Source organism: Toxorhynchites rutilus, chromosome 1 (genome assembly GCF_029784135.1).
Source record: "Toxorhynchites rutilus septentrionalis strain SRP chromosome 1, ASM2978413v1, whole genome shotgun sequence".
Lineage (NCBI taxonomy): Eukaryota > Metazoa > Arthropoda > Insecta > Diptera > Culicidae > Toxorhynchites > Toxorhynchites rutilus.
The window spans coordinates 16,409,732-16,424,984 of record NC_073744.1 but is presented as its reverse complement, the minus strand read 5'-3'; the positions used below and the strand labels follow the sequence as shown (position 1 = coordinate 16,424,984).

The window sequence follows — 15,253 nt, the reverse complement described above, 5'->3', positions numbered from 1 at the left end:
CTGTACATCTCTAAATTGCATGAACCAATAATTTTGTACAGGGTCTTTCAGATTAAACGCTCACGCAAAAAATCGAATAGCTCCTTATATTTTTTTTTCGCTCCGTCGATGGTAACACTGCATTCCCAACTTCGGGACGATAATATTCGGCTACTCGTTCAGTCTGATCGGATGGTTTTTAGTGTCAAGATGTACAATTTACAAGAACGTGTATTTTTAGTGAAATCGTATTATTCGAGCAACCGAAGCCGTAATGAAACTTTATCCTCTTATGGTAAGAAACATTTCTCGAAACATTTTCCCTGGAACTCTCAACAACAGCTGGTACCTTTTTTTAATTTTTTTTTTTTGTTAAATTAATTTTGTATTTTTCAAAGTTTGACAAACCAAAAATAAAGTAATGGATTACAAAAATATTATTTGTTTCATTGGTTCAGAGCTCGAAAAGGAGACGTTCGAAATTCGTGCCTTTACACTAGAATACCCGCTTAACACTCAACCCGATGCAAATACGGAGCTTCCGTTGCAATATTTTACTTCCCTCTCTTTCTCCTGCACAGCATTTGCATTTCGAGAGAACAATTTACACAATTTACGAACAACTGTGATTCGCAGCTGCATTAGTTGCTCGTTACATTCGGGGCTGGAGATGTGTACAGAGATGCTTAAAGATTTATCGAAAAAATGTTGGTTCGATTTTGCCGTCCGTAAGTCGGAGAGCAGGAAATGTTTTGTTCCGATTTGTTTCATTTCTCTTCAATTTTTTAATTTTCACGTCCTACAAACACGAAAAAACACCCCTCAGATTCTTGGATATGTTATTAAAAAAGACCTCAACTTTCAAGAAAAAATATAAAAAATATGGCGCCCTTGGCCCTGAGACCATGTAAACTATAAAAAGCAAATAAAAAATCAATAATAATAATAAGTAATATTTTTTCGAAGGAGACTAACTCATTGCCTTTAATTTCAACTGTCAATAATTTGAATCCGTTCAGTAGTTCGATTGTAGACAAATTTCATGCCAACTCGACTGGCCATTGGCAGCACCATTTCAGATAGCAGTGAAACGTTGTGGGTGTAAAGACATGGGTCATTTAAGCAACTTTGCATACTTGAAATATTCGAAAAATAATTAGACTACTTTTTGGAAAAAGCCATTATTTAAAAAAAAATATAACATAAAAACTATGATACCTACAAAGTTCATATCAAAGGATGAAATGTAGGAAATTGTTTAAATTTTCACAAAAAATACCAAACATTTTATGGAAAAAAAATTCGCTGACGTTAAAAAGTTATTTTAAAAATTAAAATTAATTTTTCTCAAAAACGTATTTTTTTAAAGTTCCCAAAAACATATATATGAAAGGCCCTTAAAATTTCCAACAAGTCGTCCATAAATCGAAAGATGGGCACTTTTACAGGGAAAAAAGTTTTTCGAACAACAACTTTTTCATGTTTTCTTTGAAAAAAAAATCAACTAATCCTAATTTTGTTTCAAGTCAAGATATTGATATAGTGTATTCGACGAAGTTTGAGATCTTTTTAAAATATGAAATTTTGTCAACATTCTATCAGTTATCGTTTTTGGAATATATGTAATTTTTGTATGAAGACTCCTGAAAAAAATAATGTTTTGCTCGTAACATTTTGTGTGTAAATTTTCACGTTTGAAATGTTCTTGACATGTTTCCAAATAGAGAAAAGTTAGCAGATCATACAAATTGCGATAATTTATACATAGAAATGCAACGAATTGAACGTTAATAGTATTTTTGCAAAGAAAAACATGAAAAAGTTATTGTTCGAAAAATTTTTTCATGTAAATGTGCCCATTGTCCGATGTATGGAAAACTTGTTGGAAATTTTACGGGCTATTTATATCAATTTTTTAAGAATTTTAAAAGCATATTTTTTCGAGAAAAGTGAATTTAAATTTTCAAATTTTTTATTATAATGAAATTTTTTTCCAAAACAATCTTTGATAATTTAAAAGAAACCTACAAAAAAAATCGGACGATGGGCACATTTACATGGAAAAAGTTTTTCGAACACCTATTTTTTCATGTTTTTCTTTGAAAAAATACTATTAATGTTCAATTCGTTACATTTTTATGTATAAATTATCGCATTTTAAATGCTCTGCTAACTTTTCTCTATTTAGAAACATGTTAAGAACATGTCAAACGTGAGAATTTACACACAAACATGTTACGAGCAAAACATAATTTTTTCAGGAGTCTTCATACAAAAATGACTCATATTCCAAAAACTATAAAAGATAGAAAGTTGATGTCTTACACAAAAGTTTAAATTTTAACAAGATCTAAAACTTTGTCGAATACACTATATCGCTATCCTGACTTCAAACAAAATTAGGATAATTTGTTTTCTTTTTTCAAAGAAAACATGAAAAAGTTGTTGTTTGAAAAACTTTTTCTCTGTAAAAGTGCCCATCTTCTGATGTATGGACGACTTGTTGGAAATTGTAAGGGCTATTCATATATATATTTTTTGGAATTTTAAAAAAATACGGTTTTGAGAAGAATGAATTTTAATTTTTTAAATAACTTTTTCGTTAGCGAAAATTTCTTCCAAGAAATTTAAACAATTTCCTACATTTCGTCCTTTGACAATAATTTTGTAGGTATCATAGTTTTTAAGTTAATAAGTTTTGTAAAAAATTAAGACAAAAAAAATTGGCTTCATCGAAAAAGTAGTCTAATTTTTTTTGAATATTTCAAGTATGCAAACTTGCTTAAATGACCAATGTCTTTACACCCACAACGTTTCACTTCTATCTGAGATGGTGCTGCCAACTCCTAAGACGAGTTGGCATGAAATTCGTCTGTTATGAATTTTCGGAAAAGGGCATTTTTGGAAAAAAAAAAAGTGGCAAACTTAGTTTTCATTCTGAAATATCATTTTTTCGTGTTGCACCTCATTTTTAGTCATTTATGGCGTTATCCGCGATTTCCGTTATTCGCGGCTACTTTGCCAGACTATTCCGCGAATATTCGGGGTTCTACTTTATGTAATTTTTTCCCGTTCTGCTTTCGATGAAGTATCATTTTCAAAAATTTGTAACTTTTAAATCGTCTGATCAAGTTTTTAGCTTTTTTCTTCAAATGAAAGCAATTTGAATGAACCTTCTAGAAATAATTGTAAGCTCGTCAACGATAAATTGAAGGAAAAAACAGAGAGAGCCGAATCAGAATCGACTTTTTCCGGCTATTTTTTTCTTGTTGTGTTTGCATACAAAACCTAACAAAATGAGAGCCGAGAAGTTGTGCACAGATGTGAATCTAACTCCTCATGAAGTCGTCACCGATTGAATGTTTGGCTATCAGTCCCTTAAAAAGTGGATACTAGTTACCCTCCCGAAACATAGTTTCTCTTAAAGCACACACCTAAAACAATAGTTTTTAGCTTCGATTCCCGGCGCACAATGTTCCAAACCCTGTTCCACTTACTTACGCGCTCACCCACTTCGTTAGAAGTCGTCTAGAGTTCCCGTTTTCCCCTTTCGGTTGGGCAAAACTATTGCTGACTGAAAGATGGAATACCTCTCTGTCCTTAATACCTTTCGCATCCGGTACGAAACGATATCGCTTTCTCGAGCCTATCCCCAGGTGAGGAGGGGGAAGACTTGGTTATGTGTGTGGGTGTGAAAGAGTGCGCAGGGAGAATGGCTGAAGGAATACAACTTTTCCATCAAACAAATGTTTGAATTGTGATATTGCTTTCCACTCCTACTCGGTGTTTTGCATATATTTAGGAGAGGAGTGTGTTGGAGGTTGGGGGTAGGGGGGAACTCACATCATTATCTAATTTTTGTACCGACAGCGCCTTCTCATATGGTCTATACCTCTGAGAGTGATGACTCGAGGCGTAAAAGGCGTCTGAAAACAAAACAGCACACACGCACACATCATCATCCATTCGTTAGATGTGTTTTCTCTAATTTAGTTACTCGATTTCAACTTGAATAAATACATTCATTGTTCACTCTTCGAATCAATTAGAGTTTATATGGTAAGCAAATCCCATTTTGCGCACCTCCCAGCGCTCAGGATGCTCCGCTCCCCGTTTCGAGAGGAGAAACGGGAGATACCTATTTCTGTGTGCAAACACAACATATATTCGAATCCTTCTCGGTTGAACTTATGCTTCGATTATTTTAACATACATTTGTGCTTTCCTTCCCCCACCCCCCGTCGTAAGTTGACTCTACCTAGCAAGAAGAGAGGAGTAATGGAGCAAAACACTGTGACACAAACGGTAATGGTGGTAAGGGTGGGATGGGGAGTAAGGAATAACCATGGATGAATGCGTCTTACCGATTTGAGCTTTTAGCTATGGCAAAAATTTTAATATTTAAGTCGATTTTCCATTTTCTATCGACGGTTGTGTGCGAATGAATGAGATGTGTTCGCTTTTGTTTAGCTATGGAAACCATTTAGAAAATTCAATAGAATCCTGAAGCGAGTAGAGAAAATACACTTCGTAAGAGTTAGGAACGAGGGTTAATTTGTTTCTGTGTGTGTTGATGTTATATTTAGATATACATTGATAAGAGGATTTAGTCCCGTTTGCGAAAAAAGGTGCTCCTGAAATCAGCAATTGAATTATTATTTCCATCGAGACAATCCGTTTTTCTCGGGAAGCACCCAGAAATGTTTCATGCGTCCAGCGAAAATAAGAAAAAAAACACTGTAAACCATTTGGACCCGGTTGGATGGCCCTGGCTCGTGTAAGGAGTGCGCGCGCGTCTGAACAAATGAATTTCAGGTTGATTTATTCTTTCTCGGAAGCGCTCGTAGCGTCCTCACCGAGAACCCGATCCACCGACACCGCAGCATCCAGCCGATTCGATTTGACAGGGAAGAATAATTTCTCATTTTAATTGATATGGAAACGTGGCCACCGATAGGGGAGAGAGGAGATAGAGAGGGAAGCTGTGTCCTGTGTCCTGCACATTTTGTTTCATTAGAATAAAAGTGCCAACAATTGTACGGTCGTCTGTGGCCATGGTTGGTTGATAAGAGCCCGATAAGAATGGGAAACCGTTTGCTGCGCACAAGAACAATGGAATCGCGCAAGTGACAGATGGCTAGATAAATTACACCCCCTCTTTGACTGTGGGATGAACGAGGGGAATGAGAAATATCGTCCTTGAGAGTTTCTCCTTCGGTCCTCCAGGGCGGAAAGGGTTGTTGCACATTTCTGTCGCGAAGTGAATGATTTTTCTCAACTTGCAATACTCCAAGCAGTTAGTAAAAAAAACTCCAATTAACAATTTTGGGTGAGCGCCAGAAAACCTATGTAAATATTGTTAGCTCAGCCCTTCTGCTCGCGACTCTTATTATTTTAGGGTGCATCATTTACGGCCAATTATGGGTTGCTGCTGAATGATTAACCCAAAGCGCTTTGAAGAAATTCGCTCTTCAAATAACAATGAAACGGTCAACCGATGATGGTGGGGAGAAAAAAAAAGGTTTCCTTTTCTGCTTCCGGTGGAATCAAGAAGAAGTAATTATGAGTTCCCCCTCGTGGTAGCCTTTTTTTATTTAATGATATTTGAAATCTGATACAAGAGTGGAATAACTGGTGCCATTCAATTCAAGGATGATCCAACAATAATTCCGATCCCTCGGCCAAACAAAAGGATCGAGTGTTAGCAATTGTGGTTTGTTAATCAATTCAAAAGTATCATTCCAGCTTAGTTTATTTTAGAACTCAAACCTTTCCTTTGACTGAATGGATTTGTTTTCGGTATTGTATTGATTGCTATTCGGGTGTGATAAATGTTGTATCGAATCCAGGTCGACTTAATTTACCAATAGTGCTATTACTGTAGAAAATATAGGAAATCAATTTTTCTGTATTTTTCCATTCTTCATCAAAATTTTCAAAAAAATCAAATCCAATTTTTCCTCGCCGTTACATTAATATACGTCCAGAGACGAACACAACAAAATAAAGACGGCTCAAATCGGACGATCCGTCCTCGAGTTTGGCAACTGTGACTTGTGATTCCTTTTTTTAATTTACATAGATGTGCATTGGGGTGCCAATGAAAATGGTCATCTCGAATTTCAAAAAGCTACCCCATAAACAATGTTCACCGGCTCGAAAAAACACCCTACGCAAAATATCAGCTCAATCGGACTTGAGGGAGATTGGCGCAAAGCGGTCAAAGTTTGAGTTTTTGAAAATCGAAAAATCACCCAAGGGGGGAGGGTAAAGGAAATCGGGGTTTTCGAAAAAAAATTGTTGATGTCAAATGTCTTAAAAGAGTCCACAGGATTTGGAGTGTTCAACGAAATTTTTAGCACCTCCCACAGTCTTCAGAATCCTTGCTCTGTGTATATTGCTGAATTGGCAGCAATACATTGGGCGCTGGACAGCGTCGCCTCACGACCTGTTGAACACTATTACGTTGTAACGGATAGTCTTAGCTCTGTCGAAGCTATCCGTTCAGTGAGGCCGGAAAAGCACTCGCCGTACTTCCTTGAGAGAATACGAGAAAATTTGAGTGCTTTAACCAGACGCTGTTATGTCATTACCTTTGTCTGGGTCCCTTCACATTGCTCAATTCCGGGTAACGAGAGGGCTGACTCATTGGCAAAGGTAGGTGCAATTGAAGGCGATATTTATCAGCGTCAAATCGCTTTCAATGAATTTTATTCTTTAGTCCGTAAAAATACCATCGCTAACTGGCAACGTAAATGGAACGAAGATGAATTGGGCCGGTGGTTTCACTCGATTATCCCTAAGGTTAGCCTCAAACCATGGTTCAAAAGTCTGGACTTGAGTCGGGACTTTATTCGCACCTTCTCCCGACTCATGTCCAATCACTGTTCGTTAGACGCGCTACTCTTTCGTTTTAGTCTTGCCGATGGCAATATCTGTGCTTGTGGCCAAGGTTACCACGACATCGAACACGTTGTTTGGTCGTGCGAGGAGTATCTTGTTGCCAGATCGAATTTAGAAAACTCTCTTCGGGCTAGAGGAAGGCAGCCCAATGTGCCGGTGAGAGATGTGTTGGCTCGGTTAGACCTTGATTACATGTCCCAAATATATGTCTTCCTAAAAGCTATCGATCTTCGTGTGTGATTGTCCTTATATCCTTATATTCTCCTTTTCCTTTTCCTTCGCGAGAAATCAAATCCCTTCTTACTAACAATAGAATAAGGTGAAATGTAAATACATGTTAGATATAAGATAGGCTTAAGAATTGAGTATGATGAATGTGAGTGCGAATGTGAGTGTGAACATTGTCAACATATCCTTATATCCCATCCTTTTCCTGAAACAAAATGTCACCCTTCTAAACTCGAGCAAGCCGCGAGTAATCGGTTCTCTACTTCATTAACATTAGCATTAATAAAAAATGTTTATATATACTTGTAACTATACAGATAGGAGTTTGGCTCCTTTAAACTTATGTAACTGAGCCTGTAAAAATAAACGATTTAATAAAAAAAAAAAAAAATGTCTTAAAATTGCATGAAACGACGAGACCCAAAATCGACACTCTAGGACTTAGTTTTTTTTTTTCGGAATACGAGACGAAACGTATGGTTTTGGGTTCCGATAAAAATAGTTATCTCGATTTTTCATTCGGAACTTGCTGCGAAATGTTGATTTACACGATAATATACCCTATGCAAAATATTTGCTAATTCGAACTTCATTTATTAGAGTCGCAAACGTTTAAATTAAAAAATTTTGAAAACAGAAAAATCATCGGAAATTTTTTTTGATGCCAAATGTCTTAAAATGGCATTACACGTCGACATTTACAGTTATCTCAAAATTTTTTTTTATCAAAAACCGACTTCTCAGACAAACAAAAGACCAAGCGCAAAAAAAAAAATTTTTCAAGACAACAGTAAATCTCGGCGAGTAATGCAATTTGAAGACGTTTGGCATCAATTTTTGTTTTTTTTTCTAAACCCTGATTTTCGGTGATCTTTTGTTTTTCAGAAAACTCAAATTTTGACGTCTGCAACACTAATAAATGAAGTTTGAACGAGCCAATATTTTGAATAGGGTATATTATTGTGCATATCAACATTTCGCAGCATGTTCCGAATGAAAAATCGAGATTTTTTTTTTTTTTTTTGGTACTCAAAACCATACGTTTCGTCTCGTATTCCAAAAAAAAAACCAGAGTCCCAGAGTGTCGATTTTTGACAAGAAAAATTTCCAGATGACACTAGATCTCGACGTTTCATGCAATTTTAAGACATTTGACATCAACACATTTTTTTTAATTTTCAAAAAAACTCAAACTTTGACCGCTTTGCGTCACTCCCCCTGAAGTCCGATTTAGCTGATATTTTGCAAAGGGGTGTTTTTTCGAGGTGGTGAACATTTTCTATAAGGTAACTTCTAGAAATTCGGGATGACCGACTTTCATCGGCACGCTAGTATGCATAGTCGTTTTTTTCGAATTTTCCTATCCATCTTAAATTCCAAGTATTCTATCATTCTAATTTGTGTGAAGAGATACACAACGATATATAGATGACTCAAATCTAATCAGCCTTTCTCTTGTGATGATGAGTTATACGTACATTGGAAAATCTTTGTTTTACATATACAGCCATTCCACGCCAAACCGATATAGTGGTTCTCAGATTTTCGTCAAAAGTGGTAGTTTTGTTCTTTATCGCAAATTATGAGATTTTTTAATTTTTTTGTTAGGGTGACCATTTCCGTTTTAGGGTGGTCCGAAAACCCCATTTTTCGCATTTTTGGCAAAAATGACTTTTTTCAAAAATTCATAACTTTTGAACTACTAGACCGATTCAGATGATCGACATATCAAATTAAAGCCAATCACTTTTTTGGAAAAATACTATACCTGCAGAAAATTCAAATTATGTTTTCGTTATTATTGATTGTCTTAGTTTTTTTTTATAGTTTTCATGGTCTCAGGACCAAAGGCGCTATATTTTTTATATTTTTTTCTGGAACACTGAGGATTTTTCACACAACATATCTCCAATCCAGGGAGGCGTTTTTTTCGTTTTTGAGTTATAATTTTTCAAAGTTAGCCAATGGTCCCAAAAACATTTTCCCCTTTTTTCCCAAAAATGACTTTCTTCAAAAAATTATTACTTTTGAACTACTGGACCGATTCAGATGATCGACATATCATATTAAATCCAATGAGCTAGTTTTGTTTGAAAAAAATAACACAGGTTCTGCAGGTATAGTATTTTTCCAAAAAAGACGAGGTGATTGGCTTTAATTTGATATGTCGATCATCTGAATGTGTGTAAAATCCTCAGCTTTCCAGCAAAAATATGAAAAACTATAGCACCTTTGGTCCCGAGACTACGAAAACAATAAAAAACGAATACAATCAATAATAACGAGAGCAGAATTCAAATTTTCTGCAGGTATAGTATTTTTTCAAAAAAGACCAGGCCTTAACTCGATATGTCGATCATCTGAATCGGTTTAGTAGTTCAAATGTTATGAATTTTTGAAAAAAGTCATTTTTGGCAAAAATGCGAAAAAATGGGGGTTTTGAACACCCTAAAATGGAAATGGTCACCCTAAAAAAAATTTAAAATACGGGTCTCACAATTTGCGATAGAGAACAAAACTACCACTTTAGACGAAAATCTGAGAACCACTACAGGGAAACTTCGATATAACGTACCCTCGTTATAACGTACCCTCGATATAACGTCACTCGATATAACGTACATTTTACCTCGATATAACGTACACATTATCAAAGTCCAAAAAAATATTTTTTTGGATATTTTTTTTTCTGAAACAAAAATAAATTATCTCTATTTTGATACTACAGCTTGTGTTGTAACTTTAACCAACCCCGAAATACAACTGTTTTGTTATTCCGGATTCTAAACGAATCAAACTTCAATCAACAGAACGAAGGGAAACATCATGAGAAAAGTTGGCTTCGTCTTCTAATTGAGTCCTTACTCAAACAGCAACACAATAAAGGAATATAAACTACGTTTCAGAGTTCTTTATTATGCTTCGATATAACGATATGGTAAAATGTACGATATATCGAAGTTACCCTGTATATCGGTTTGGCGTGGAATGGCTGTATAACAAAAAATATATTTGAATTCCTCTTCATTTTATTTATTTTTTGCTGTAAAATGTTCGCAAAACGATTAAACTGTTCAAACATTTAAAATTTTCAAGAGAAAATATATTTTTCGTAATCAGTATAAAAATGGAGATTATATATCTCAAAAATTTAAAAAATAAGTGTTTCTGAGATCTTGATATGTTGTGCAGAAAAAAAACAGCTTCCCGAAAAAGATAAAAACAGCTCGGGTCTATCTAGTCTTGACTTCTCGAAAACCACTGAAAACTTAAATTTTTTAAAGGTTTTAACTAAAAGTTAACATTCAGAGTGCTATTTAGTATATTTAATATTTTAATGTTCTCAATTAAAAACATCAACTGATCTATTTTTTAATTTTTTTTAAATCGCTCATCACTCGAGAACGGGAACGGGTGTTCGTCTACACTCATGAGATGTTTATACGGCTTAAAAAATTGGACAATTTTGAATAAAACTCGATTTTCAATATGATCTTAGCACAAATGCAAACAGCAATTCCACAGAAAAAATATACAATCTCTCAGAATTTCCAAATATTTGGTAGGATAATTCCTAATCGGTAGGCTGACCAAATAATTCATGAATGAAAACGGGACATATGCGCCCAATAGATGAAAAAGTCATATTTTGTGAAGAATTTTATTGAGTGAATAAAATTGACAATAAAACCAATCTTCTGGAAATTTTATCATAAAAGTTATCACTTTTTAAAAGTTACCACTCTATTATAATAGCGTTTATCGCTTAACCCGTTACAACTTCTTCCAGTAATGGTACCAAATCAGAAAACATGTCACGTTTTTAACGAAATAGTTTTTAAGTCAATAACTATTTTGACTGCGAATCAATCGAATTGGAAATTCTTCAAGAATTGTTTGATATGTTATACATTACGGATCCCTATTCCGTAAATGGTTTCAACCCACAAAAATTGGAAGCACATTGATTTTCCCATACATTTGTTCTGTGAAATTCTGTGCTTACCTACACATACTTTCTATTTCGAGGAGTGGGTATTAGAGTGCCAATGGATGTATGGGAAAAAAGTGACCTTCGAATTTTCAAAGGGAACTTGATTAAAGATGTTGATTCCCACGAAAAACTCCCCAAGGCAAAATATCAGCTCAATCGGACTTAAGGGAGAGTGGCGCAAAGCGGTCAAAGTTTGAGTTTTTTTTAAATCGCCCAAGGAAATCCGGGTTTTCGTTTTTGTTGTGTTCAAATTGCATGAAACGTCGAGATCTACTGTCATCTCAATAACAAATATTGTCAAAAATCGACTTTTCAGACAAAAAAAAACGACGAAGTGCCAAAGATTCAATTTTTGACAAAAAAAAATCGTAATAACAGTAAATCTGCAACTCTAAGACATTTGGCATCAAAAGATTTTTTTTGGAAATCCCGATTTCCCTTGGGTAATTTTTCGGTTTTCAAAAAACACAAATTTTAACGTCTACGACACTAGTAAATGTAGTCCGATTGAGCTAATATTTAGTAAAGGGTATTTTATCGTGCAAATCAACATTTAGCAGGAAGTCCCGTATTAAAAATCGTTATGACGATTTTCATTAGCACCCAAAAAACCATACGTTTTGCCTCGTTTTCCAAAGTTTTCCAGAATGTCGGTTTTTGACTAAATATTTTTTTTTGGATCGCGGTAGATCTCGACATTTCGTGCAATTTGAAGACATTTGGCATTAAAAAATCGAAAGCCCCGATTTCCTCTACTCCCCACTTGGGTGATTTTTCCGTTTTTTTAAAAACTCCAACTTTGAAGACTGTGCGAAACTAGTACATGAAGTCCGATTGAGCTGATATTTTATATAGGGTAGTTTGTCGTGGTGATCAACATTTTTAATCAAGTTCCCTTTGAAAGTTCGAGATGACCATTTTCATTGGCACTCTAGTGGGTATGGGTATAAATTTTATATACCACTGCGAAAAAGGCGCGCGTAAATCACTCGTTGGGAATGTAAATGTAGCGTTCGTTCGTGCGAACACTGGGGAGGGAGGAGATATTGCATGTTAACGTCATTCGTTTGAAAAAAATATTGGGTATAGATAAGCCTTTCGCTATTTCTAATATTCAGTCTCGCTCCAACTAGCGAGCAGTCAGCAGTCTCACCTAATGCTGATGTGACACACAATGGTTTTACTCGATACAAACTTCAAAAGCGAAATCGTTCCACGTGCTTAATCGATCTCAGGTGCTCAAACGGTTTAAAATCTGTGTACTGTAACGTTTGAAGAGCGGAAATATAGTACATTGAGTTCCCTTGGATTAGCAGCCGCCCAATACAGAAAATTCATTGGTATGGGTTTCCGAATAAATAGAAGTACAACAGTCACAAATAGAAGTAACATTTATCAGGAGTTTGAATCATCTTTAATCTGCCGGATCCAACTTTTTTGAGCCACCTATTCCTATGCAACTATTCTAAACGATATTTTAAAATATATGCAGCTTATTACATTGTATAAAATTAATAAACATACCACTCTGAAATCTCTGCCTTTTTTCGGATAATAATCCAATTTATCAGACATTGATACATTCCTTTCGCACACCCCCCCCCCCCCCCCCCCCCCCCCCCCGTTCGTCCCTCTTTACTCTTCGTCGTTAATTCCATAAGAAATCATCCCAAATTATGTCCTTGTAGAAAAGCGTACACAATACAAATCCCACAACGACCAGTGGCAGCGAAAAAAAAATCCAATTTCCACCAGGATGAAAAACCTTTCGGGTTCGCGAAACGAGAGAAAGAATTGCGTAACGCACACCCCTCCCTTCACCACCACCGCTGCGGCGCGCACTTGCAAATCAAATTTGATGAATAAATAATCCATAATCCACTTCAGTAATTCTCGGTCTCTCTCTCTCTCTCGCCCCCCCCTCGCCACCTCCACTGCTTGCCCCCACGGAAGCAAACAGGAAACAAGTGGTTGATGTTGCTCCTGCTGCTTGCTGCTGACTGCAAGTGCTAAATTTTCCTCCGCCCCCGCGCGTATGTTTCTTATGGCTTCATTTGGGGGTGTGTTATTTTTTCTTTCTTCAGCAGGGCAGCGGGCAACTGAGTGAGTCGCAACTCTCGCGAAAATGAATGTTCGTTCTGCGTGTGTTGCGTGGGGGTGGGGTGGGTATTAGAAGAAGATTGGGGGCAGGCGCTGCTGCTCCTCGTGTTAGTAAAATATATTGGCAATCTGATTTAAATATTCGACGTTTCGCAGCAGCAGCAACAGCATGTGCTGAGAGAAAGGGGGCGGAATGGAGGTGAGGAATTTATTGGATGCTGTCTCGCGTGCGAACAACAAATTTGAGAGATGAAAGTTCAGTGGTAATGTGATAGCCTTTGCAACGCGGAGTACGAAGGTGAAAGTTGCGTAAGTTTTGGTGGCGGGTGTTGATGGAAGAAATATTGAACGTGAGAGCTGTGGGGGGATGCTTTCACACAGGTGGCGCGCCATGGGGAAACGTAGCGTAAAATAACCGCAGCCTAACTTGGTAATCACTCGCACTTGACTATCGCGGAGAAGAGTAATGCTTTTCGGAATTATTTATCAAAATTGCAAATCGAGCGCGTGCAGAGCAGTGTTGCCAGGTAATGAGATTCAATGGGATTGGAGAAGGGGAAACATTGGCTTACCTCGAAAATACTGAGTCCTCGCTAGAAAGAGAAAAAACAAGATAACGGTTCAATGTATGCAACTCTTCTTTCTCAACTTTATCCATTCCGTTGAAGAGAGAAAGGAGGATAGACGCATAGAAAGAGAGCTGGAAGACGAGTTAGTCAAGGAGATCAGCGATAGGCCTCAACTGAAATTACGAGAAAGGATTAGAGAAAATCTAGGCTACATGTTTAGAAGATATTGTTGTAAAGAATGAAAAAAAAACAAATTTAGAGTAATTCCGAATGAAATCGTCCTAAAAAATGCAGATTTAAAAAAATCGTATTCCGTTTAGGTTGGAGAAAATGAGTTTTCCACAGCAATTGGGATTTTTTTGACTCAAGTGTAACTTTTGAAAATGTCATATCGATTTTAGTGAGAAATCTTTGATAATTTATATCTCAAAAACTATGAGTCGTACCGAAATAGCGTTTTGGAAAGAGTTATACCATATTGATATTAAAACGTATATACACTGAAAAAAATAGTACTTTTTTATTTATTCACAAAAAAAACTTTAATTTGCAATATCTAAAATATGTATTTTTTATTTATTTTTAAATTTTGTCATATAGAACAAAAGTCATGTAGAAAATTTAAAAAATGAGTCCAAGATGGTGAAACTATTTTTGACAAACTTTGTGGAACCTCGAATTTTTATGAATTTTCGAAACTTCCAATTTTTGTATGTTAATAATCATTTTATGCCACAAATTATGAATCCTGAAGTTTAAAATAAAAAAGCTATTTATCAATTTCCTTCTAAATGCAGGTGATTTCAAATACATATATAAATTATAAAAAAAAATGATTGTTAACAAAAAAATTGAAGTTTCGAAAGTTCATAAAAATTCGACGTTCCACAAAGTTCGTCAAAAATAGTTTTACCATCTCGTACTAATTTTTTTGAATTTTCAACATGACTTCTATTTTATATGAAAATAATTATAAAGAAAAATAAAAAATACATATATAAATTTAAAAAACATTAAAAAGACAATTAATTAGAAATGTTTTTTCAAATATCTCGAGATGGGGGATGAAGAGGTTTTAGATTTTAAATCACATCAGGATTCATAATTTGGCGCTAAAAATGATTGTTAACATACAAAAATTAGAAGTTTCGAAAATTCATAAAAATTCGATGCTCCACAAAGTTCGTCAAAAATAGTTTCACCATCTTGGACTCATTTTTTAATTTTTCTACATAACTTCTATTTTATATGCAAAAATTTAAAAAAACATACGAATTAAAAAAAAATTAATTAAAAAAGACAATTAACTAGACATGTTTTTTCAAATATATCGAGAATGACTGCATTTAGAAGGAGATTGATAAAGAGCTTTTTTGTTTCAAACCACATCAGGATTCATAATTTGTGGCTAAAAATGATTGTTAACATACAAAACTTCGAAGTTTCGAAAATTCATAAAAATTCGATGCTCCACAAAGTT

At 35.4% G+C, this 15,253-nt stretch overlaps 1 protein-coding gene across 8 annotated transcripts in view; it reads right to left on the bottom strand.

Moving 5' to 3' along the window:
- The window catches only part of LOC129775128 (polypyrimidine tract-binding protein 2), a 658,886-nt gene that overhangs the window by 322,528 nt on the left and 321,105 nt on the right, over positions 1 to 15,253 (bottom strand). For 4 of the 8 annotated variants that reach the window (XM_055779479.1, XM_055779496.1, XM_055779486.1 and 1 more), the window contains one exon: positions 13,777 to 13,797. The exons of the other annotated variants lie outside the window; for them this stretch is intronic. In XM_055779479.1, the coding sequence (XP_055635454.1) occupies positions 13,777 to 13,797 (21 nt within the window). The remainder of the gene's footprint in view (positions 1 to 13,776; positions 13,798 to 15,253) is intronic. 8 annotated transcript variants of the gene reach the window in all.